The following is a 26,437-nucleotide window of genomic DNA, read 5'->3' as shown; positions in this document are numbered from 1 at the left end:
ATATTTCAAAAGCTATTTACCAAATATAAGAGTGCATGCATTTTTGGTTAAGAGCCAGTGCAGTTGTTACTTTCACATAAGTGTGTAGGTAGTATATCCAATTTTTTGTAATTGTAAAGTTTGTTTTTTTTGTGCCAGCCAAATGCCATCCACTTTATTGTAACGAATGGATATTAGAAAATTTTTTTGTTGGAAAGTAGCCTTGTGAGATGTTTATTACATGCTTTCATTTAACTTGAAATGTATGTACCATTAATTTACATGAAGTGTGGCTCTTGGTTTAAAAGCATGTAAGCTAAAATTTGTTTTCTTTATCTTTTTGTTATCTTTCTATGCTTGTAGGTGTTATACCCCACCCCTTCTTTTTACTGTTTAGCCTCCGATAACTACCGTTTAGATAATTCTTCAGAGGATGATATATATGAGTGTAAATGAAGTGTAGTCTTAGTTCGACCATTCCTGAGATGTGTGGTTAATTGAAACCCAACCACCAAAGAACACCGGTATCCACGATGTAGTACTCAAATCCGTGTAAAAATAATGGCTTTACTAGGACTTGAACGCTGGAACTCTCGACTTCCAAATCGGCTGATTTGGGAAGACGCGTTCACCACTAGACCAACCCGGTGGGTTAGGTGTTATACCCCTAGGGATTCTTTTGGATCTTTCCAACATAAAATACAGTTTTGTATTAAATTTGTAATATTAGTTAGGTTCTTCTAAATAATCAATACTTTTGATGAACAATTAAAAATAATTCAAAATGTAGCCTAAATACCAACATTGCTTTTGGCAATTGCTCGGTTTTTATATTAGTAAAATTGGCTCCTTTCTAGTTTATCTTGAATTCGTCAGTAAAGAAAGGAAAACATTTAACTACTGTTTGACAAATTTATGATTATGATTGATATATGAAAATATCCATTTTGGATGCTTTCATTCCAATTCCAACTATTATTAAATTTTCATCCCCTTTTATATGTTAATTGCTTTATCAATTTCTTCGTATACACACTACCTCATCATCATGGGTACTTGTAGGAATATAGACTTTAACAATCATTGTTGCTATGCATTTTGAAATACTCTCTTCCCTATCTTCTTGTTCATTACAAAACCTACTCCTACTTGCTCTTTATTTGAAACGGAGTAAATATAAAATCACCTAACCAAAAGTAGTTTTCCTCTTCTCACCGAACCTCACTAATTCCTACATCTACGTTTTATCTATACATTTACCTATTTAAATTTTCTAATCTACCAACTGTTTTTAGACTTTTAACATTCCACGCTCGGCCTTGTAGAATGTTATTTTTGAATTTTCTGGTGACCACCTCCTTAGTAGTCTCCACCCGGAGATTCAAATGGGGAACTAGTTTACCTCCTTAATATTTTACCAAGGAAGGCGTCTCCATCTTAGTTACATGAAAATGCAGAGAGCTACATTTTCTTGAAAAAAAAACAGCTGAAGTTTTCCACTGAGCACTCAAGCCTTCTCACGACCGGCAAGGTCTCATGATTCATAGAGGGAGGATTCCATCATATCATCTTTCAAAGTCAGGTTTTCTGCAGAAAATCGCCTACATTTTCATTGATAAGTTTCCATTAGAGTAAGATAAAAGGTGTCTGATAGGAATGGAGTGAAAGTGTCTTGTGCAACTTTCTAAAATTTATAAGGCACTGGAGGAGAAAGGGAGCTGTGGTTCAAAATGTGGAATGAGGTACAGGAAATGCCAGACATAATTGAGGTTTTAAAAAAGAGCAAATTGTTTATCCTGACTTTTAGAAAGGGTCTGCTGATATTGCTTTCACAGCCCTGCACAACGCATCGAGTGTTCATTTAGCTCCCTTCGTTGAATTAAAACATGGCTAAGAAGCACCAGTGGTGAAAACAGATTAAGAGGATTAGCTATGTTAAGCATTCACAGACAATTGGTTTTTGATAACAAGGTTCAATTAGTTAATACTGTAGTTAGACAATTTGCATCTAATCCTTGCAAACTATTGTTACAAAATTATTATTTTTTTAAATAAATATTTTATTCTTTTTGTTATTGTGTACTATTGCATGCACCCCGCTCATGGACTAACTTTCCACCATGAGTAAAATTCAGAAAGCTGAACCCCCTTTTGTTTTGAGCTGGATATGTCCCCGACATGCAATCTGATAATTTAAAATTACGGTACTTGTAATAATGAGGAATCTGAGTCATTCTGAGGAATCAGATAAAATGGATGGAATTAAGCCATCATAATAAAATTATTTATACATTTAACTTTTTGTTTTCACGTATACTTATTGTAAATAATTGAATAACATGTAGGCTTAATGTTTTACAAGAAATAAATATTATTTTTAGTATATTTTGTATAAATAAATAAGTAAACCGATGCAAAATTTAAAAAATTATCACAGAAAGAAACCACACGTTGGGTGTTTCACCTTACTCTGGTGCTGTAACAAGATAGCTTTGTTTCGTTACCCATCCCTCATCTGAATCTTCCAACCTGCATGAAAACTAAGCTTACAAAACTTCCTCTACTTGCAACTCAGGAATAAACTGCTTTCATCCAATGACTTGGAAGATGTTCTGCCAAACCAGTGAACAGCATTACAATTATATACGTTCAGAAAATTTAATTAACATTTTGTGAACACCATATACATCCATTCAAAAAAATATATTTTGTTCTGTTGTATTTCTGCTTCTATAGGTCAGGGCAATTATACAATTCAATGCATAAATTCCAGTATAATTTATCATAATTGCAATAATTTCATTTTTCTTCTAAAAAGATTTATATTTAATCCATAAAAGTTTATTTTACAAGTAGATCATGGGACTGGTAAAGGTTTTTGCCACAGGCAGGATTCTGGTTTAATGTACATTTTTTACCAACACTTTAAATGCATAACTAAAAATACGATAGAGGAAAAGAGACAACAAAAGGGCAAGTCTGAAATAAACAATTTTCCAAGTTTTAACAATTAAAATAGAATTGTTTTATAATTTGCATGATTTATATTATAACAAGTTTAATTATATTAATGTACTTAATAATGCTTAAGAAGTCACTATAACAGAGCATCAAATTATGACAATACACAGGTCTGTGACCTTATTTACATCATATTTGATTACGAGGCAGGTAAATATATAGTATCACCGACAGATATGTTGCCTTTTTGATACAATCCAAAATATCTTCCAAAAGCAGGTGAATCTCCTTCAAGTTTTATTGCAGCTGGTTCAGTTAGTTTCCTGTAACTATAGTAATACATATTATTTGAAATATTTTTAGTGAACACCAATCAAATAACAGACTAATTTATTAGAACATATTAAAGTTCTTAATTTTTAACTACTATTGGGTAATTATGGAATAACACATTAATAAAATGATTAGAGCTGATAACCATTTTTTTGGGGCATTGCAGCACTGAAAAACCTTTTTCTTAATGTTAATAATTATTGTTAGCAACTGACAGTAATTTACTGACAAAGAGAATGAGAAATAAGAGATTCCAGAGTTTTTTTTTAGATAAATTAAAAAGAGCCTTTTTGTAGCTTTGGTTCTAAATGCCTTGCTTGCTTGATTTAAAATCATGAATCCATAACCACATTGTTTCAAATTAGTAATTTTTCCCATTTTTTATCCACTTTATGAAGACAACTCATCTCTGTACAATTTGATCACACTTCATTGACTTAGTTAAGAATTTATGTTATATAAAATTAAAAAAAAGGAATGTTATTATGACATTTTTTTATTATTCTTTTACATCATCTAGAACATCAGCACTGCTGATAATGCTGCGAGCACATTAACTCTTGAGATTATGTAAAAGTGAACATCCACATCCATTTTAATTTTTATCATTATGTCTTCTTATTTTTGCTAGATCAATTAATCCAACTGCAAAACCAAAATTGTTATCCTTAAAAATTTATAGAATTTATTTATGTGGCTTATTTTCAAGGAAAAATTGAACCTAAAATTAAATTTTTTTAATTTTACAATTCTGCTAAGTAGTAGTACAAGAATTGTACGACTTAGCATTCCAGTGTTATAGTACAATGGCAACACAATTGTTACTGTAGCCAGGGAGATCGGCATTGCTCAGCAACTTGACCGGTTTCAAAAATGTGCCCAATTCAAAGATCAATAATCTTAATAGTAACATTTTCACAAGCTACAACTCCAAAACGGTAAGTGTTACAAGAAAATTGTTTGAATAAAAGTTGTCTGTTTTTTTGAGATTAACAACTTTTCCAAATGCAAAATAGACGAACAACAATTTTTTCTGGTGAAAAAACACGTTTTTTACAACTTCAGCGCCACCTAGTATTTCAATTTCAAATTATACGGCAATTTGACTTCAAAGATATTAATTGTAGAGGAGAATGTCCTCTACATTTTTTGTTTGAAAAACTTTTCTCTTAAATGCATAGATTCAGAGAAAAACACGTTTCAAAAACTTTTTGAGTTTTCAAAACTCTATGAGAGGGAGATGTTACAAATCTGGAGTTAAGCTTCCCTCATCACCCTAACATATGGAAAAAATATCAATCGGTAGGTAAGGATTTTCAAATAAAAATACAAATTTACTATACTGAATAGAATAATGTACAATGAACAAAAATTAAAACTAACTAAAATCACATTAAACTTCATTATATAAATTTTTATGTATGAAACTATTTTTGTGTTGATGAAAATAGAAAATTAAAATTACACTTCTCAAAAGGGGTAAAAAATATGGTATTGTAAAACGTTGTACTTGAGGAAATTATCATTATGCAGTGTCCAAACAAAAATAAGATTAATAAATTATGTTTAAAAAATATTTTTTGACAAGACATTTTTTTAAAGATATCTATAAAAAACTGTCTGTTTCCCCCATCGCTAAATAACTCGTGCCCTTGATTGTATGGTAGACTCTTTGATCCCAGAAAGAATAAATAAAAATGAACGTCTCTGGCAATTTTCATTATTACACTATCCTTTTACTTATAATTTTCTATTCTTATTTGCTAAAATTTAATATTTTCGATTCTACACTTTTTTTTTTGTTAGAACAAAATCTTAAACTTTTGTGCTTCAAAAAACATTTTCAATTTAGCGTTTAAAATACTTGAAAAATCATCTTATATTTATCAATTTTTTATAACCACTTTCTGATTACATAATATGAGTACAAGGTGATAAATTACAACAGATGTTAAAGCTACACTTAAATCTACCTACAAGTAGCTGAGAAGAATTCTTAAATGGGGCAAAAACATAGATTGACTGAACAACTTAACTAAAAATGAATTAAACCTTTTAGAAAAATGTTGTTTTATAACATTGTATGGTAATTTTTCTATGAACTTTAGTCTAACTAAGTGTAGTATTTTCTCAATTGTAAATTCTATTTTAAAGTAACCTCAAAACTGTTATATGAATAAATTTTTATTTCAACTGATTAGTCCCATGTATGTGTCAGATGTTGGCAAAGATGTTTAGCAGTTGCCTTCCTCCTGTAGATATAGAGTTTGAGGTCCAGCAAACTAGACATCTTTTTAATGCTAATGGCTTACTGTACTAACACAATTGTACATGCTGCAGTAAAATCCCACTACTATATACAACAGCTACAATAGCTGCTGAACACAATATAAATACAACATTAATGGCTTATTGGTCTAAACAGGTAAAAAGCTATGGAAACATCTACTATGTGAACAAGACATAGCTAATTCTCAATCTTGAATAAAAAAAAAAAAACACTTTATGTTTTAAAACTTCTAGGTGATCAATCAGCATATGAGCCTCAATCACTTTAAAAATTCAGCAAATGAAATCAGAGAACTGCAAGTAATAACTACTGACACTTAACAATGAACTGAGTGTACTATAGTAGCTTGACAAGACACGATTTGTTATACAGTATATATACATGTGAACAAATAAACAGGGAATACTTTGCACACAATAAACAAATACAGAACAAATTTAACCTAACAATAAGTACAATTAAAATAAAAGTAACATTAATAATATACAGTAATAAGATAAAAAGAAATAAATCAAGGTATAGCACCTTCTCAGAGTTTTTAATGGCTGTACATTAGGGTCACGTTTCCCAGTGTCAGGATCCAAAGTAATCATAGCGCACCTAAAAAATAAAAAGTTTTATAATAAAATAATGTGTTCATGACAATACTACTACAGTGCCATATAGTAAAACAAGTAATCAAGATTATAATAATAAAATAGATCATTATCGCTACAGTTTTAAATACCATTATATCAAAGTACACCCTCATGCAAATTATTTGAAAAACTAATTGTGATTTAATTTTTATGGGTTAGAAGAATTGGAAGAACTTGCACCTACAAAACGTACCAGAAAGACGAGCAGTGTTGGATCCCTTGTGGTGGCCTGACCCAGCTTCAGAGAAGACTGCAGGCAGGAGTTGCATAGGCCATGACGGGCTGAATTTTGGGGGAGCGTCACTAAGTATGCAAAATATTTAGGACGACTCGAGGCTTCACACAGGAGATGTTTATGCTTATAATACAGTTTCTAAGGAGATGGCTGAGGTCTTGGGTGGCCTTTTACCTATAGATTTGCTGATTGAGCAAAGGAAGAGACCCTGGGCAGTGGGACTTCTATCTCCTGCCGATAAAAGGAGAATTTCTGCTGATACTGAAGAAGAGTTGTTAGGAATCTGGCAAATCAGGTGAGATGACGAGATGAAGGATGGTGGACACACCGCATTGTTGAAGATATTAGAAGCTGGTACCGAAGGACTCATGACAGCAGGGTTACTCTTTAATGCAGTAAGTTTAATGCATAACTTGACCAACAGTAAGCAGGGATTGTCTCGGTTAAAACTATCTTTTTGAACATTGGTTGTGTACTTTATGAGTTAATCAAAGTGTTCCTTAAATTAACGCAGAAAAAACAAACAATTAACTGCTTTAAATAAAATAACATGAATAAAAAAATACACAGATTGATGGCAGCTTTTTATTTATCTTTTTTTAGACATACTTCAAATATACATTATGATTCAAATAAGAGCCAGATTAACAAATCTAACAAGTCTTTAATCATTTTATTTTTGATGCTCTCACTATCGGGATTAAACGGATAATCAATGGTAATCGATTTTATCTAAATGAATGTGATTTTTGTTTCACAAAATACACAACAATTAAATATATTTATGACAAAATAAATAAGTAACTGTTACCTGGTACATGGTTTGAAGCCTCTCATTATGACAGTGTCACCTATCTTTATCCACTGCCATTTGTCTTCACTGAAAGGAGAAATTCCACTTCCTGAGACAACAATATTAGGCCTGAACTGCCTACAATTTGCAATGCCATTTGGTTTTAACTTTTCATTCAAATCATTCAAAGATTCTTGGCTAAAAAGCATGTAACTTGCAAGATCAGAATAAGCACCCTAAAAATCAAACATAAAGACATTGCCATAATTAATGCATCTAATTATCTCAAATCTTAGTTATTATATAAAATGACTTGCACTGAAAGCCCAGGAAACTTCAATTCAATGAGTGACCTATCATTTTTGATATTCATCACAAACCAATATACATTTTTAATTCATGAAATTAATCCATCTTCTGTGAATTTTTAAAATGGTATTTTTGTATAAAAAAAAATTTATTAAAAAATATTAATTTTATAATAAAAAGTTAAATTAAGCTAATAAAGTTCTAACCCACATATGGCAAAAGGCATATTTAAATGTATTGACAGACAGAGTTGTAACTTAGAAAGCATCCAATTGAGAAAAATTAATATTCAGAAAAAATACTTTAAGACAGAAATCTTTTAAAAATTCTTTTATCAATTTTGGCTTCATTATCTACTAGAATGCTGCAAATTCTGTATGTTAGGAAGAGTTTGTACCATAATACTTAAGTAACATACATGGAGAACATAAACTGTTATACAACAGTTAAATAGAGGCAAATTGGAGCATAAATTGGCAACATGGGAATTTCATATATAGTAAAACTTCCCAATATCAGATATGGCAAGGGAACAACAATCTGTTTGTTATTTAGAGGCGTGCACTATTCAGAAATAATATTTATGTTTGATTATTGTATAGAAAAAAACACTTTGAATAGATCAGTATTGTGCATTTATTTCATGTAAATAAAAATTTAAAAAAAAAAAAAAAAAATTAGTTGCTAATTAAAACGACTAAAATTCAAGTTTTTTAAAATTGTTTTTCTGAAAATAAAACACTGTCCTCTTAAGTTCACATTTGAATAAAAAAAAATAAAATACTATACTACTGTAGTTGACCAATAAAACCAGATAATAAAATTAACTACTAGTACAGAATTTCCTTCTACTCAGACACCAAATTCTCGACTACAGCACCAGCATCACCACAAACATTTTTACAGCGTCTGAAAAGTTCCCGAACTAAATTTCTGTGGTCAGTACAAGTAGCGCCATGTCTCAGCCAACCAAGGAACTATGTAGTATGTCTTGACGAGTGTGTGTACAAAATTTCATCATGTTTTGTCACTCCAGTCTCGAGTTATATTCGGTCATGTGACCTTGTGCAAGCTCACAACATGAAACAGAGAAGCAAGATAAAATTTTGTGTTTGACTTCAAAAATCTTTTGTTGAAACTTATTCTGTAGCAAGCTTTCAGTTATGAAGCCACATCTCATACTACAACATATATGTGGTGGAAGCGGTTTAAAGATGGTACAGAGTCGTTGGATGACGACGAAGAAGTGGGAGGCTGTTAATAGCTGTTCACGATGAAAACGTTGCGAAAGTGTGAGTGTTTCTGTTTAAACAACCTCATCTTTACCTTTCAGCCTATAGCAGAAGAGCTAAACATCGGTAAAGACATGGTACATATAATTCTAACAATGCTAAGGTGTGTCTTTCTCACGCTCAAGACTTTGTTGAAACTGCCAATAGCAGAAGAGCTAAACATCGGTAAAGACATGGTACATATAATTCTAACAATGCTAAGTGTGTCTTTCTCGCGCTCAAGACTTTGTTGAAACTGCCAATAGCAACCCGAATTTTTTGCAAACAATTGTAACTGCGGATGAAAGCTGGTACTTCATATATGATCCGCAAACGAAGTGTCAATCCACTGCTTGGTTGAGCTCTGCAGCACAAAGACCAACGAAAGCCAGGTAGCAAAAATCACGAGTGAAAACAATGTTGATTGCATTCTTCAACTCAAAGGGCCTGATTCAACATGAATTTGTCCTGACTAGTCAAACCGTGAATTCTAAATTCTATTTGGAAGTAATGAAATGCCTAATCCGATGCATTCGTTGAATCTGGTCTGAATACTAGGATCCGAGCAGTTGAACTCTCTTGCACGACAATGCCCAGGCATACATGGCAACAGTTTTAACATGTTATTATGCTGCAAATCAAATCACCGTCTTATCCCACCCACCCTATTCATCTGAGTTGGCTCCAGCAGACTATTTTCTGTTCCTGAAACTCAAGTAGAAGATGAAAGGCCACTTTTTGGATGACATTCCGACCATCCAAAGGGCTTGCACCGAGCATGTGAAGGTGATTCCAAAAAGTGATTTCTCCAGAGAGTTTGACAGGCTCTACCGGCACTGCAACAACTGTATAACATAGAGAAGGGTTATATGTAGAGGGCTGATGTGAATAATTCAATTATCTAAATCTGCATTTTTATTTAATTTATTTTGGGAATTTTTCAGACATACTATGTATATGAAACGCTATGTCTAATTCGGAATTTATCTAACTAACCCTCTGATATTTTAAACTCATCGTAACTGAATTCTGTAGCAATTTCTAAGGCTTTCTTATGTATAAAAGTTCTATAGACCAGAATCTTTTTGGCATGAACCCTGCAAAACCATTCATAAGTCAAATGGTCAACCATTAGGACTGGTATTTTAGGAAATGCACGCTTGCTTAACTGACTGTCATTTTCAGTCCATGACTTTATGATATCAAATTTTGATATCATGTTTTTTAAGATATCGCTTATCTGAGTTGTCCTGACATAAAATTTTGCGATATCACACACACTGAGTTTTTTCGTTCACATTTACAACTCCTATTTTTTCTTTTCATGTCAAACACTAACAATTCTGAGGTATTTTAAGTTGCAGTTATGATGGTAGTAAGGATTTTTATAAAATACACAAAACTGAACGCACAGTAAACACATGAATAAAAGATGTACTATAAGAAAAAATACAGTAATATACCATAACAAAAAAATTACAAGTGTTCAGTGTACAGTATACACTTGCACAGCAACTGATGAAGAATCATACTGGTAGATGAATTGACTGAAATCATAATAGCAACCTAAGTGGGAAGTGATGCAATTCACAACAGATAAACAAATTAGATGCACTGAGTATAAAATAAAACAAGGAAAATTACAATTTTTATTCCTGCTGTCAGTTTTTCAAAACTTGATTGAACAGTTTTTCTAGGTAAATTCATTGTCCGCATCTGTTATTTAGAAGGTCTGTTATTGAGAAGTATTTCATCCATTAAACCTCTATAAAATTTCCGGGGAATCTAAAAGTGTCCAGTATTAACAGAAGTCCGTTAAGGGAAGTTTCACTGTGTCAACCAATCAACAAATACATTCATGAACCAAACACAAACAGTAAAGGATGACTACTTTAGCTGAAAATTTAATCTTTTTCTCACATAACTGAGTTCCTCTTTTTCCAACATGAGGGAGCACTGTCAGCAATGTATACAACCAACAACAAGTAATGTAAATTTTCAGACATAATAGGTACATTTATTTCAAATTTGCAGCCAAGTAATTAGGTTGTATTTTATTATGAGTGGAAATTATTTGATTTATTTGTTCGAAAATTACAGAACAAAGGATTTGCATTAAAAATGTAATAAAGTGCAATGAAATAGTAATGTTGGAGAAAGTTTTTAGCAAGAATGCTATTTTGACACCAAGGTTAGTGTTTATGATGGTACAAATGGTTTTAAGAAGACCGTGAAGATAATGAAGGTGACAAAAGAGTTGGATGTTTCAACACACCAACAACCAATGAAAACATTCTTTGAACCACTATGAGAGAAATTGTGAAGAGGTGGGAATCACCTCCGGAAATATCTCTTCAAACAAGTAAATTTACTTGTTTGAGAAAGGCAAATCAAACATGTAAGCCAACCAACCACAAATGTACACTCAAATTCAATCAACCTGTTTACATAAATCCACATAAATAACAATCTATTGTTAAAAACTGAAATGCATAGTGTAATTCAACAAAATTAATATAGCCCTTCCTGTAGAGAAATGATTCACTATATATACACTGCCTCAAAATTTATGCAAAAAAAAACCTTCAATCCCTAATATTTTTTTTTTTTTTTTTAGATAAAATACAAAAATTGACTGAGATATCTCAGATATCTGAGTTATCATAAAATTCAAAATTTATTTATATGTTAATAGGAAGAATAAAGATGCTATTGTAATAGCAAAAACACTTTCATGAGGTTGGTGTCTTATTTTATCTACACTGTTAAGTTGATAAATAAATAAATATAAAGTGTCTCATGAAGAAACGGAAAGAATTTCGGGGCATATTCTGCAAGTAAACATAAAGAAAAAAGTTCATATAAACATGAATTATGTCAACAGGAAATGCTTCATTTTTGAGTAATAGCTTGTAAAAATTTCATCCTGATTTCTGATCCAAAGGAATAATGAAGGCATACTGAAATTCTTATAATTATATTAAGGATAAATTTCATGGTTTCTGTCCTGAATAAATAAGTCCCAGAACTATAACTAGTAATTTTTGGGAAAATTCATTTATTCACAAAAAACTGATGTCGCAAAACAATTTTTTAATAGTATTCAACTCTTAATAGTCTGAAGAAAAAAGAATTGTATTTGGATACAGCAAAATTTAGAAAAGCATAGGGTGAATTACAGGTTTATAATATTTTAGCCAAAACGCAGCAAAAAATGTAGAAATGTTGAGCCATTTGATCTAAAGGATTACCACAAATACATAGAAAAAATGATGTCAGTCAGTTAATGGTTTACACTTTTATAATAAGATATGAAAAACCATTTGGACTTCAAATTAAGACAAAGAAAGCCTATTACTTTAATATGACCAAGGGAAGTTAAAGTGGAAATATAAAAAAATATAAGATATGAAAAAAAATTCTTTTCATATAAAGATATGAAAAAAGTTTGGGCTTCAAATTAAGACAAAGAAAGCCTACTACTTTAATATGATCAAAGGAAGTAAAAGTGGAAATATATAAAAGTAGTATCTTAAACTTACCAATTCTTTATCAGTGAAATTTTTATAAACTTCAGCATACTTTTCATATGGTCCCATTTTTATTTTTCGAAGACAACCTTCTGAAATAGGGCAACATCCTAGCCTGAGACCAGATTCTTCATCTAAAATAACTTTTGATAACCAAACTGCCACGTCATTTCCACAATCAATGGTTTCTACAACTTCATTACTATGCACACTGTAACCATTTAATTTCATGACTTTAAATTTTAAATCAATCAAAAATCTCACATCATACAATTAAAACAGAACATACCAGCACATCTATGTAACTATAGACTACAACCATTTTTTTCAATGAATATAAATAGGCCCCCCAACACTATCATGCATTATTTCACATCTAAGTGGTAGGATGGCTAATGCATACATGTATAACACAGTCACTGAAATTTTGAATATAAAAACTCTTAATTTTTCTACTTAGTTCAACACAATAATCAAACAAATACATTGAATATTACCAGATATTTTTTTTCAGATTTTTATATTAAAATCCAAACACCTTTTTCGATGATGGTGAGTTTGTGGTATGTGCTACATCTTCACTAAATTATATACTGTCACTAATACAACTTACAATCAGATAAGAACACTATATATTCAACATTTTATCAAAGTTAAATTCAACATATTAAGTTAATGTAAATAATTGACAGTAATGATCTAAAAATTATTTTACATTTTTCAAATGACACTGACTAAAGTTGTTATTAGTCACCAATAGGTGCCAACAGCAAATCGAGCAAAGCTACATCCAGTGTTGTTAACTTCAGTAATCAACAATTCATTAAATGCAGATTTATCCTTATGTTACAATTCTATTCCCTTAAATGCTGCAGAACTATCACCTAGTAAGAGCTGTGTTGTCTATGTTAGGAACTCAAACATATTTTTGTCAGTTTTCCACCTCATGACATTGGTGGAACCATATGTCATGTCTAATGTTTATTTTAAACAATCTTTTTTTTAATTCCTGTGATAAAATTCAATGATAATTGCTGTCTCTTACTGACAAACTTATGAAATTGTGACTGATTCAAAACAAAAGACACAGCATGCATATTCAGAATGTAGAGTTGCTTAACAACAATGCTTGCTTGTGCACTGCTGCTCAATTCTAATAACTCATCTCATGATTTGGGTGAAAATAAATAGATTGTATTCCACACCTGCCCAGATTTAGGATCAAATTGTCATTTATTTCTGTAACTAAAGAGATCCCTTTTCAGGTAGCATTTCAACAATGATGACTATGTGAAATGTAGAATAAGTTACTGCATAGGTGAGTTCATACTATGATGTTGGAATATAAAACTTTCTACCCCATTATGAGAAATGTCTCCGTAAAGGGGAAAGGAATGTAGAGAGAATTTTTTTTTAGTATAAATAACAAAGTAAAAATAAATTTCTTTTGGTATTTACTTACTGAATACTGTACTTTCTGTAATTTAGAAATATAACAAACTCCCAACTTATGATCAATATCTTCATTGGACAAATTATAATGACCCCCAAAACTTACTAAAAGTAAGTGTTTGATGTGTTATATGAAGAATCTAGGCGTTTACTTGCTGTATGAGTCCATGAAATAGTACAACAGGCTTTTAAAATTTGATTTAATCCAAAATTGTCTCTTCCTTCCTACTGAATACTCTAGTATCTAATGTTAATATATTTCATTTTCAGAATATTTTACACCCAACATTATATATTTTATATGAATGCTCTAAAGCAGAAATTTCAGATTTTCAAGACAATTATCATTTGTTTTCTTATGCTTGTTAACAGCTCAGTGAACAGTTTTTTGAGTATTAATAACAGTATTTTAGTCAAATATTTGACCAAAGTTTTTGTTTAGTGTGTTCTTTTATGTAGAATGAAGTTATTTAAAATTTTTACATTAACTGATATTCATCAAAATCATCAACTTTTACAGAATAAATTATAGACATAATTAGAATAATCAATTTACCATCACAAGCACATAATATTTTAGCAATATGATAAAAAGAATTTTACAATATTTAAAAAAAATTCCAACAGGATGATTACTTTAAAAGAAAAAAAAGAAAACAAAGAAAATCGGGTATAAAAGTATATGAAATATTTGAAAAATGTAAATTATCTCATTCAAATATAATTAATATTATGAAAACAGATATTTGAAATAAATAAAAACCCAAAACTATGCTATTGAAGAAAATAAGAACTTATGAAAGTCTTTTATGTTAGTAAACACAAATTTTAAATAAATGGATTAACCATCAAATGATAAGCTTGTGTGTCTTTCAAGAAAGACACACAAAAGATAGAATCTTCTGATAATTTTCTATTTTTATTGATTACGTTTATTGAAAATATAACTTAAATAATAGTAGTAAAAAAATTGGGAAGTGATTAGTCTCTTAAATGCTGCTTTGAGCAATTAAGAGATCAGTTAATTTATACCATACTAAAATGTTATAGTAATCTATAGATCTAAATGATTCAGATGCTTAAGACTATCTTAATATATTATCAACTGAAGAAAATAGAGGAAGGAAAATATTCAGGTCACTTGATAATCGAATAACAAAACAAGTTTCTACTGGAAATATATGCCTTTGGAAACATATACAAAGAATAAAAAAGTATACTTGGTTTTCAAGTTGTGCAAGACCAAGTGTATACAGGACAAAACAAACTGATTGTACAATTGAAATGATGAACTTTAATTTTATCTAAAAATACGCTGAAGAAGTAAAATCTTCCTGTGTTTGAGTCTATAACAATATCATTATAAGATGCTGAAGAGCCAACTACCGACATACAATTATTTTCCAGGAACCAGTAAGCTCTAAAGGACGAACTGTAATAAAATAAAATAATCAAAACCTAGGTTAATAAAATACTCACATGCACTGTGTTCTTTCATTACTTTGATCAGGTACCCTAAATGTTATTTCTTCCTTGGCATCTGGTGAATTTAATGTGACAGTATCTTTATCATTAGATTTAACAGCTATTAACAGCAAACTAGTTTTCTGTCTAGCCGTAAGGAAGTTCTGCGATTTCTCATTATATATAATAAAGAACCTGAAAAAACAAAATGTATACAAAACACATAAAAAATATTAAAAATCAAACTGTTTTTTGAAATGAAATGATTTTAACAACAGGATTAAATAAGACGTCTACAGGTAAATGTGAATTACAGTTTAAAAGACAAATATTGATCAGTTAGGTTATGGGTAAATATAATTAGCAAATACAATTAACAACACATATTATGTGTTTTAGATTAAATTATGTAAACATTATTGGTACAAGAGTTGTGGTCCACTCATGTTTTCAATAAACCAAACTAGTTTTAAAAAAATGGTAGTTTATAATAAATAACTTTTAAAATACAAATATCACTGACTTTGTTTAGATCACTATTAAAGGCAATATAAACAATGATAAAATGATTAGTTTATAACAAGAAAATGCACAAAACAGAGGTGCAGAATATTGTTATTTATTGTATGTGGCAAAGTAGTAGATGGCCAAAGACATCAAATCACGACTAGCACTAATTAGCAAATGTTTCATCTAAATAAGATATCTGTTGACTTCAAATATATACCAAGAAATTCAAATATTAAACATTTGTTTTTCATCATTTTTTTATGTAAGAACTTATTTATTTTAATATCATTTTAGTGCAACACTCTATTTATATAAACATTTGTTATGATCAGATAACTTGATCAGAACAGAGTTAAAAAAATAATAATAAATAAAAACAAATCATATAAAAGCCTCTGTACTAATATATAAACATGAAAAGAAATAGGTTATAAATGAAGTAAATTTGTAAGGATATGGAAATAATTTAAGCACATATTTTTTACGTATGTTTTGTGAGGATGCAGAAAGTTCACATTTTATTTTTTAAAATTTTATTTTAAATAAACTGATGGTAGCTAAGAACTGTTAAATGATTAATAATTATTAAATATAACAAAGGAAACATATTCAGATCCTTAATTGTACACTAAAGTGCATTATGTTGAAAAAAGTGCTTTAGTCTGGTTTGAAAAATCTGGACGCTGTATTTTTTTGTTGGAATAAATGGCTACATTTTAAAATTAAATGATTTAATTTTTACATTTTCAGGCTATATGAAAAATTTTTCTTATAAAGAAAAGATCACATTATGCTAGCCAGTGAAATTACCTGTCTCGCAGAGTGAATCTTCCTTTTTCTTCATCAGAAAGAATCTCTTTTAATCCAAGTTCAGTGCATTCTGCTGTTTTCAATTCTATTGCTTTGCCAGACTTCAATGGATATACAAATAGTTGTTCCACTTTACCAATGGGCTTCCATTCTGTAGGGATTCTATTTCTTTTTTTTTGTTGTAACCAATATGAAATTGCAACCACAGTTGTTGCTATAGCTATGCTAATACCAGTTGCTATAGCTGCATTATGTGGTACCTCTATCAAACCCATAACAGAATCTAAAAACATAAGATACATAAAAAATAAATAACAACTAAGAACAACAAAACTCTAATAAGCTTTTAAAATAAGAAACAAAACAAAATTTTATAAATGGAACAACTTTAAAAATCTTAAAAACCAAAATTGAGTTATATTTGTATGAAGATTACTCTGTTTTTAATACTTTGAAAAAGTAATTTTTTTTGCAAATAACATTTTAGAAATACCCTTGGATCAAAACATGTTTCAGATAACAGTTGTAGAGCTTTCAGTTTTTGGTCATTTGCTTTGTTGTACTAATGTATTAAATATTTTTACAGCGTCTGATTGAATTTGGCCATTGTTCATTTATTTTGAATAGTTATTGTCTACACCATGGAATTAAAATGCTAAATATAGAATAAATATGTAAAAATGTTTTGTATGAAAACTGTTTCAAATTTTATTGGCTTCATTTCTTGTCACCTGAAATCTTTTACTAAAATACATCCTTAACAAGCTAATTTCCAAAAGCCTTTACTTAAGATAAGGGAAGCAAATCCCTGTTTGATATTTAAAAAAAGTTTCAATAAAGCTGTTTAAAATTCTTTTCAATCAATTTTTAATGTTAAACATTCATCCTCTACTAAGAGGATGAAAAGGGAGTTTTGGAAAAATGAGTATAGAACACCATATCTCATTTGAAATGAAAAACACAATTTTTAAGTAAATGTGTCCTTAAATTTTATTTTTGTACATTGAAACAATTTAGTAAAATTTATCATGTGTAAAATTAAAAAATAGTACACCATTAGGGTAAGTAGTTTGATTTGTAATGCTATTATTTTATTCGTTTATTATACATATATTTTTGTTAATGAATTTGTAGTTTAACATCCTAGCAGTATATAATGATTACTATCAATAATAAATAAAATAAGAAAACCACTTGCTGCTTATTTCTAAAAAAAATTCTTTCACATTAGTGCTTTTGCGGTGTTGTGCACTGCTTCATCAGATGTATTAAAAACTTTCTAAAAATATGTGAAATTTTAAAAAAGGATGTAACTCCTTAATCACATTGTTAAATGGCAATTTAAAGGAAAATATTTATTGATAATAACACATACTGCAATCTGTTGGATGAATTTATAATTACATGACTTCTACTATTTTTTTTTTTTTTTTTGTTTAACCTCCGCGGGACCACGGTTAGATAATGTTTCAGAGGATGAGATAAATGATTTGTAGCATAGGTGAAAATGCCATGCCTGACTGGGATTCAAACCCAGGACTTCTAGATGAATTCTACTATTTGCTGAATCCATTAATCACATTCACTTGCTCATTTATAATATTAATATTACTGTTTTTATTATATGAATTTTTTCAAGAAACCATGTTTTTAATTTATAATTACTTATTTCTAGAACTTTTACGTCCTGTAAATTCAAAAATGTATTTTTGCTGTATTTTATGTTATCTGCATAGTTTGATCTTAGTATATTTAAATGCTTGTAAATGTTCCTTGAATCTTTTTTTAAATGTTTTATTTGTCATATGTATACAAAATTTATTTATTACACTCCTTATTATCACAATTAATTCTATATAAATCTGGTTTTCATAAACCTTTTTATCAGATTCTTTAATATTATTTTTTTTTGTGTATAACTTTCTTTCTTTTTCCTGTTTAGCCTTTGATAATTACCGTTCAGATAATACTTCAAAGGATGATATTTATGAGTGTAAATAAAGTGTAGTCTTGTACAGTCTCAGTTACCATTCCTGAGATATGTGGTTAATTGAAACCCAACCACCAAAATTACCGGTATCCACAATCTAGTATTCAAATCCGTGTAAAAATAACTGACTTACTAGGACTTAAACACTGGAACTCTCAATTTCCTAACCAGCTGATTTGGGAAGACTTACAAAGTGAATAGTTTACATAATTATCCATTTGTCATGCTGTCCAATGAAAAAATATAAAAATATTGCATATAGAATGTACAATATATGTAAAAAAAATTATAAATAGTCAACATTCTTGAAAACAGTAAAACTAAAGAATATTTGTAAATATTAACTAAAATTTTCTTTAACTAAAAAAGAAAATTAAAGAATATTTCTTCAAAACCTGCAGATGCAAGTGCATAACAGTAGTATTAAAAAATGCATACATGATAATAGTCATACAAAGTTGCAGTTATCTGTGTGAGCTTGATTAGTATCGACTTTGGTACATCGCATTTAAACTATATAAAGCAGCTCAAAATTGATACGATAATACATTTCCAATTTAGTAGTAAAATTTTACTTAAGTGAAAATATGTTTAGCCTGATTTGTGAAGTAATTGTCTTTTCTTTTTCCTGTTTAGCCTCCGGTAACTACCGTTTAGATAATACTTCAGAGGATGATATGTATGAGTGTGAATGAAGTGTAGTCTTGTACATTCTCAGTTTGACCATACCTGAGATGTGTGGTTAATTGAAACCCAACCACCAAAGAACACCGGTATTCACGATCTAGTATTCAAGTCCGTGTAAAAATAGCTGGCTTTACTAGGACTTAAACGCTGGAACTCTCGACTTCCAAATCAGCTGATTTGGGAAGACGCGTTCACCACTAGACCAACCCGATGGGTTGAAGAAATTGTCTGGATTGTCATTTCTTGTTACTCTGCAATTCACTGTACATACTTCACAGAAGAATTAAAAAAAATTGATTTGTTTATTTCGAATGTGTAAATGGTGCTTGTGTATGAATTTCTGGTTACTAGAAGTAGTGACAATTAATTTGATTCAAGGTATACTAAACCCTTAAATTTGATATTTGTAGGTAATACAAATTTTGTATTTTGCCACATATTTTAGTAATGCTTCATTTGGTCAGTTATATATGAGTAACGCTCCTAACTTCAATTCATCTTCTGATTTTATACAATTTAACAGGCTACTTAATATAGCCTGTTAAGTGGTAATTTAAATAAATATTTTGTCTTTGCCACTTAAGTTTTTTCTTTTTATAGTAATTAATGCTAGTGCTGGCTTCTGGATCTGCTACTTTGGGATTCACTATTGAGCAAGGGCATTTTATTAAAACATCTGCATGTATGATGTTTTAGTAAGAAAAAATAAGTAATAATAAATAAATATATACAGAATCAGCTGCTTTGTCTTTGACTTAAAATCAATAAAATGAGTACATGTAACAAATCTATTTACTTATGTATGATATTTTGTGCTTAGAGTTAATTAATTTTTTCGTTATCTATCTGTTATCTTATTAATAAACTCATTTGGGAAGTGTGGATAATTTGATGATAGGATTTTTTTCACAAAGATCAAGTACATTATTACTATTTTTTTGATTGTGGAGAGGAATGTAAGCTAATAAAAAATTCTATTGTGAGATAACTTCATGCTAAAACGAATGGTTTAAATAAACTGACTACTAATATTAATGAAATGACTATTATTGAAATAACACAAAACAAAATAAATACCGTATGTATTTAAAAGTTCTCTGATGCTAAATCTGGGTTTATTAACGAATAATATAATAAAGGTTTTACTACGTATTAACAGTCAAATATACATATTTTTCCTTTACAGGGAATGTTAACATCTATAGAAATAAGTACTTGGACACATATTTTTTGTGAATACTTGAACTAATTTAGATCTAGTTTAAGCATTAACTTAATATTCAAAAAATTAATACTCCAATAACTTTCGCCTTACTTGAATCGCGCTCACAGTTTGAAAACTACTGCAGTAAATTGTTTTACACTCATCAATTTTCAAAGAGTATGTTTACTAAACTCAATAAGCTACATAAACACATTCAGCACAAAATACAACGATAATATTTTCTTCTGTACTGATAACCTACTGAACCGCACGTCACTATTCTGTAACTATTTCGTATCAGAAAGTTCACTGCAGTAGTTAAACATTTACTTTTGTTAGCTTAACGATGTTTAAAACAATCGATTCTTCTGAGGAGTACTGAATATTCGATATTACACTTTTCGGTTTACTTGTGCATTTCGGTTATGGCTGATAATTTAGGTTATGAATCTCTTTTTTGGTTGTGTAAAGTTACAATGGGATTTGATCCTCAAAGAGAACTGATCTCAGATGCGATTAGCGACAGTAAAAACACTGAAAAAGGTAAGAATTAGTTGTTTCAACTAAAAACATTAATAATTTTTTTTTATAAATTGGTATCGGGTTACCTGCGAACGTATTTGTGCATTCATCTTAAACAATTTGATTTTTTAAATGTGTCAGTTATTGTTTTATTTAATTATATTATCAATTGAATGACAAATTTTTAAACATTTGACGGTTTAACATTATTCGTTTTCAGGTTTGTTATAAAAATTATTTTTAATTGAATGAGCCCATTTTTTGTGCTCATTCAAAGTAATGTGTTAATTTTTTTATTGTAAAATCTAGCAGAATTACCCAAACATTTTTAATTCAAGTGTATTATCCGACACAAAGTAGCAACATCGTTGTACTGTTAAATTCTCTAAATAAGTTATTGAGCTGAACATATACGTAATTTAGTATTTCATAATGAGTACTAAGTATAGCCAATAATTTTAATTAATGAAATTGATAGGATTATATTAAATATGCTCAATTATCTAGAATCGGGAACCGTATATTTTTATTCCTCTGTGGTTTGTTGACCTTTCATTCTTAATGTCTTACTTGTAAATAAAATGTGGAGGTATCTGGAAAGTTAAGGGTTCTTATATTTTTGATACCTTTGTATTATAATCTATGTCTAATTAATTATCAATCTTAGTAACTCTTTGTCCACCAAGGTGAATACATTGAGGAAAGTTCATGGTAGCTTTACACTTTGTTTATGAAGGGTAATTATTTTTAATTAGGAACTCGCCTCCGATTTTGATGAAATAATTTGGAATATATCTTGAACCTAAGTTATTCATTACAATTGAAATGTTTCGTCTGAAACGTCTTTTATCTTAGTTACGCCCCTCATAAGTTGCACAGTACCGTTTCCTAGAATTTCGTAATTCAACATTGTAGATGTGTAATATACATTGTTTTTGGACTAAATAATTTAACCACCGGGTTGATCTAGTGGTGAACTCGTTGCAAATCAGCTGATTTCGAAGTCGAGAATTCTACGGTTCAAATCCTTGTAAAGGCAACTTTTATTCGGATTTGAATACTAGATCGTGGATACCGGTTTTCTTTGGTGGTTGGGTTTCAATTAACCACACATCTCAGGAAGGATCTACACTTTGCATTCATAAATATCTTCATTCATCCTCTGAAGTATTACCTTACGGTGGTTCCGTAGGCTAAACAGAAAAAGAAAGTTTATGTTAATATTCCGGCATCCGTGGCGCCAGAGGTAGCGTCTCTGCCTTTCATCCGGAGGTCTCGGGTTCGAATCCCAGTCAGGAATGGCATTTTCACACGCTAAAAAATTGCCGTTTCATGTTATCCTCTAAAGCATTACCTAACTGTGGTTCCGGAGGCTGAAAAATAGTGAAATTCAGTACACGGAATCGTTAGTTACCTAACCTACCGTAACCTTAAACGTAAATGAATCTAAATTTAGTTAAATTTTACTTAAACCAAATTATATATTCTGTAAATTATGTTATTGTATTTAACCTAACTTGCACGTAAGCTTTTCGTTTCTTAACCTCTCTTGAGGTTAAGAAAGCGTGGTGACGTTTAGGGCCAAGGAGGCAGCCCTACTGTGGTGAGGGTGTAGGTCCACCTGACATGTAAGAGGAAGGTGGGTCGGCGCTACTCGATGAAGCACTGGGGACCCTCGAGGTAACGAGATAGGTCGCGAGGGGTAATGGGGACATGTAGAGGACATGTTGCCCATTATAGGATAGGATGATGAGGGTAGCCCTGCCGGGGAGGGGGTCATGGGCACGCCAGAAGAGGGATGTCTGTGGTCTCTGTCGATACCGTGAGGACCATAGCTTGGCCCGTAGAAGGGCCAAGCTAGGGGGTGGTAGTCTGCTGCCACGGCATGTTTATGGGAACTGTGTTTGCTTAACGGCGGGGATCGGTTACCATAGGGGTGATTAACCTCTGAGGTTAAGCACATGGCTTCTAGGTTGGTTGGCGCGCTTTTTGGTGACGTAATCCAGGGGATCCGGTATTGTGTGCCAATTTAGCAGAATAACACAATGTGATTCGAGGTTTGTTGTTCAGTATTGTTGCGCTAATCCCTGGCGTAATTGGCACCAGTGGTTCAGTCGAGATCAGGTCTGGGTGTTACCTGGCAGTAGGTTTCGATACCGTTATCTCTGGTGTTTGGTATCGGAAATCAAGCCCCTACACGGCATGGTGCAGGGCAACACCAAAATCAAGCGGAAGATAAAAGAAAGTATCGCACCTCTCCTCAAAGCGGCTGATGACGTCCTCCCGTTCAAGGGATCAGAACGTACCGTCAGACTAAAAGAAACAGCGGTAGCTGCCATCCAGACACGAGGGAAACGATGAGCTAAATTCCCGTATTTCAAAGGAGGTGACATATGACGAGGTTGTGGGCCTTGTCTGTAGGATTTGGCTTCGAAAAGTCTGAGCTCGTGAAGAAATCCGTTTGCAATTACCATGAGGCGGACAGAGTTGTTGTCATTGACCTGACGATCAACAAGAAGGATACCTACGTGCAGAAGGTCTTCACCAGGATCCCGGGCCTCGGCCATTCGTTGAGGGAAGTCTGTGAAGCCTGCTCAGGTTCTTGTGGACAGACCTGCCGCCGAGTTCTTCGCTGACCAAACAATGGAGGTCAAACTGCATCAAACCTTTGTGGTCGTTTAGACTCCAAGAGGGGGCGAGGAACTGGCCGTCAGGGAGCTGCAGAAGCAGCTCTGCAAAATCACGGAGACGTCGATTACCGCTAGGCTGGGTGTCGAAGTCCATTCCGGCAAAATCAGAGATTTACAGGGGAGTGGGTAAGGCGGATGCGGAAGCATTGCTTACCCGCAGTTTACAGGACAGATGGGATCAGTCGACGGAAGGCAGATGGATCTACAGACTGATCCTGGACCTCCAGAGATGTCTGTGCTGGAAAAACTCCGCAGGATCCCGATTAGTTCAAGGCATGGGGCCAGTAATAGAGGTGTGAGGATGGATACAGAGACACATGAGTGCTGTGTTAATACTATAAGATTGGTCCGGCATCCCGTATTGAAGACGTAGAGAGGTTTGAGTGGGTAGGCTCGCAAGGAAGAGTCCCACACTACTATGGTGCCTATAAAGGTTTTCCCCTTCTCCGATAGAAAAAAAACTTAATTTAGTTTTAAGTGAATATAATCTCATTCTGAACAAACTATTTATTAACAAACTTTACCAAATTATTTAATCCGAAAATAATGTATTTTACACTTGTACAGGGTTGAAATTTGAAATAACTTATGAGTGACGTAATTCGGGTGAAATGCGTTTCCGACTAAAAACTTCAATTGTAACGAAATAGAAATCAAATTGAGAATGGTTGATTTTATTTTTGACGTTTTTAGTAAATTAACGGGCTAATATGTCCGAGAGGCATTGTTCAAAAGAACAATCTGATTTTCAGTAGGCAGGCTAGATTGTTGTACTTTTTATAATGAAGAACATTATTTGGTAACTATTTGCAGAAATGACACACATTCAAAAGAAATGACACACATCTTGACATATATTGTTATGGTCGAGTTAATCATCAATAAACAAATAAAAAATGTTACTCTACCGTATTTTTTACCATCTTTTTGTTGTAATGATAATGATGATGAAGTTTTTTCTTTTCTTGACTTATAAAGATTTTAAAATCAAAAAATTACATATCCCCATAGTTGTTAGATTACTTTGAAAAAGGTTACGTTAGGTAACCAACGATTCCGTGTTCTACAATCTCAACGTAACTTAACGCTCGCTAATCTCGTCTAATTGTTAAAAACATTATCCTCGTCACCACGGAGTATATAATTTTTTAATTTTAAAACATTTATAAGTCAAAAACTACAATAAAGGGACACTTTTTTGCGTGTTTACAGTAAGCGTGGTGAACACAACATACGTTAAGATTATTACTTGAATGCACATTATCTTTCTAAATAATTACCGATCGTTTCTTTATCTTTATTTGGCTGGTTTTATAATTTTCTATTAACAGAATACTGACTTTTTTTAGTTTACTAATAAGTACTGTAATCTGTTTAGTTTATCCATGAAAGTAATTTTTAGAAATCAGTGTTTATATTGAATAAAATTAAAATTACAGATTTGGAATAGCTGAGCCAAAATAATTAAATCTTAGTTTTTTCTGAAGAAATTATTTTTTTCATTGACAATAATACACTAATTTTAAGTCTTTATTTCTTACAGTAACGAATTCTGCACTTAAACGATTGTTTACATTGTCCTGTAAATAATTCTCAGCATCTTTTTGAGATAAAGTGCATTTTAATAAATGCATTTAAAAATTAATAATTAACAGTCACACACAAATGTACATCACACTAATAAACAAACAGTATGTGGTGTACATACTGACTAATTGTAATAAAACAGATTAGCCAAATTATTGTATGAAGTATTTTTTTAATTTATTCATAATATTATGATGTTTAAGTAGATTTGAAGGTATCATAATATTTATGCTTTATTGTATCTAAATGGTTACAAAAGATGAAGTTTTCCAGTAAAGTATATCATTTGAATTATTTATGTGACATAGCATTGGTATTTGGAACTCTTTTAAATTTTACTGTTTGATTTAAAGTGCATTGTGAGTTAAATTCAATTCAATTCAATAGATGTGTATAACAAGCTATTCACACACTTTTACAACATTTGTCAAAGTATATGAATTGGTTAAAAGTAATTGTAGTTAATTCTATTCTTTTCTTAAATTAAGAACAACAGTTAATTTCTATTAAATAGCTAAAATTGATTATAGAAAAAAAAGTTATTATACTTAACAGTCAAATATTTACAAGTAATTAATTTTTTTTGTGTTTTGTTAGTAATTTATTTGTATGGTAGTTTATTTGCTGCATACTGATTAAAATTATTCCTTGTCATAACAATTTTTTGGATTTGATTAATCATGAAAAGCACTGCTACACATGTCTGGTTTAGTTTGTGTTGCATAATCCTGTCTGGTATGTTGTGTCAAATGTTAAATAAGATTGTAGTAGTATGTGATTACAGTAAACTGTTAACTAAATTTATATATTTTAATGTATTTGAAAATTGTTGCTCAATAATATAATTTTATTTTTTCATCAGTTGTAACAGTAATAATAATAATCAGAGTGAAAAGAATATCATCCAGCACATGTTTCAATTGTAATTTTACAGTTACATATAAAAAATACAGACCTTTAATAATTTCTGTCACTGATTTTAGTATCAATTATGATGTCTATACAGTTGTAAGCTGTGTTTTAAATAAAATGAAAATACACTCCTAGTATGTTTTATGTTGTTAAGTATGCCGTTTGTATAAATTGTTAAAAATAGTATGTGACCTTGATACTGTAAAGGAGATTATAAGTAAACCATTTTTTGCTTATGTAATATCTTTGCTTATTCATTGTTTAGATAAT

The 26,437-nt window shown here is 30.9% G+C and overlaps 2 protein-coding genes across 6 annotated transcripts in view; one reads left to right on the top strand and one right to left on the bottom strand.

Annotated features, from left to right (window-relative positions):
• Positions 1-2,980: 2,980 nt before the first annotated feature.
• Positions 2,981-26,361, bottom strand: LOC142319118 (mitochondrial amidoxime-reducing component 1-like). 2 transcript variants are annotated; one of them, XM_075356045.1, is made up of 7 exons: positions 26,211-26,361; positions 16,576-16,858; positions 15,271-15,450; positions 12,352-12,550; positions 7,248-7,465; positions 6,089-6,163; positions 2,981-3,269 (listed from the first exon to the last, which is right to left on the bottom strand). In XM_075356045.1, exons 2-7 carry the CDS (start codon positions 16,848-16,850, stop codon positions 3,140-3,142), a joined length of 1,077 nt encoding a protein of 358 aa, XP_075212160.1. In that variant the 5' UTR covers positions 16,851-16,858; positions 26,211-26,361; the 3' UTR covers positions 2,981-3,139. The 2 variants fall into 2 exon arrangements, with proteins under 2 accessions (XP_075212160.1, XP_075212159.1); XM_075356044.1 differs by lacking the exon at positions 26,211-26,361 and adding an exon at positions 20,568-20,770.
• Positions 20,773-26,437, top strand: part of LOC142319117 (transcription factor IIIA-like) — a 46,468-nt gene continuing 40,803 nt past the window's right edge. For 2 of the 4 annotated variants that reach the window (XM_075356042.1, XM_075356041.1), the window contains exon 1: positions 20,773-20,999. In XM_075356042.1, the coding sequence (XP_075212157.1) occupies positions 20,882-20,999 (118 nt within the window). In that variant the 5' untranslated portion in view covers positions 20,773-20,881. The remainder of the gene's footprint in view (positions 21,000-26,437) is intronic. The other 2 variants (XM_075356040.1, XM_075356043.1) reach the window with 2 other exon arrangements.

This window comes from Lycorma delicatula, chromosome 2 (assembly GCF_047948215.1).
Source record: "Lycorma delicatula isolate Av1 chromosome 2, ASM4794821v1, whole genome shotgun sequence".
Taxonomy (NCBI): Eukaryota; Metazoa; Arthropoda; class Insecta; order Hemiptera; family Fulgoridae; genus Lycorma; species Lycorma delicatula.
Note: the sequence above shows the minus strand (reverse complement) of the source record. Positions and strands in the feature narration are given on the sequence as shown.

What these genes read in the sequence shown, in the direction of transcription:
- LOC142319118 (XM_075356045.1), bottom strand. Translation starts at nt 16,850, where the DNA reads ATGGGTTTGATAGAGGTACCACATAATGCAGCTATAGCAACTGGTATT. An exon ending in AGATTCACTCTGCGAGACAG is followed by an intron (nt 15,451 to 16,575) that starts GTAATTTCACTG and finishes TTGTTTTTTCAG; the next exon opens with GTTCTTTATTATATATAATG. An exon ending in ATTTCACTGATAAAGAATTG is followed by an intron (nt 7,466 to 12,351) that starts GTAAGTTTAAGA and finishes TTTGATTTTTAG; the next exon opens with GGTGCTTATTCTGATCTTGC.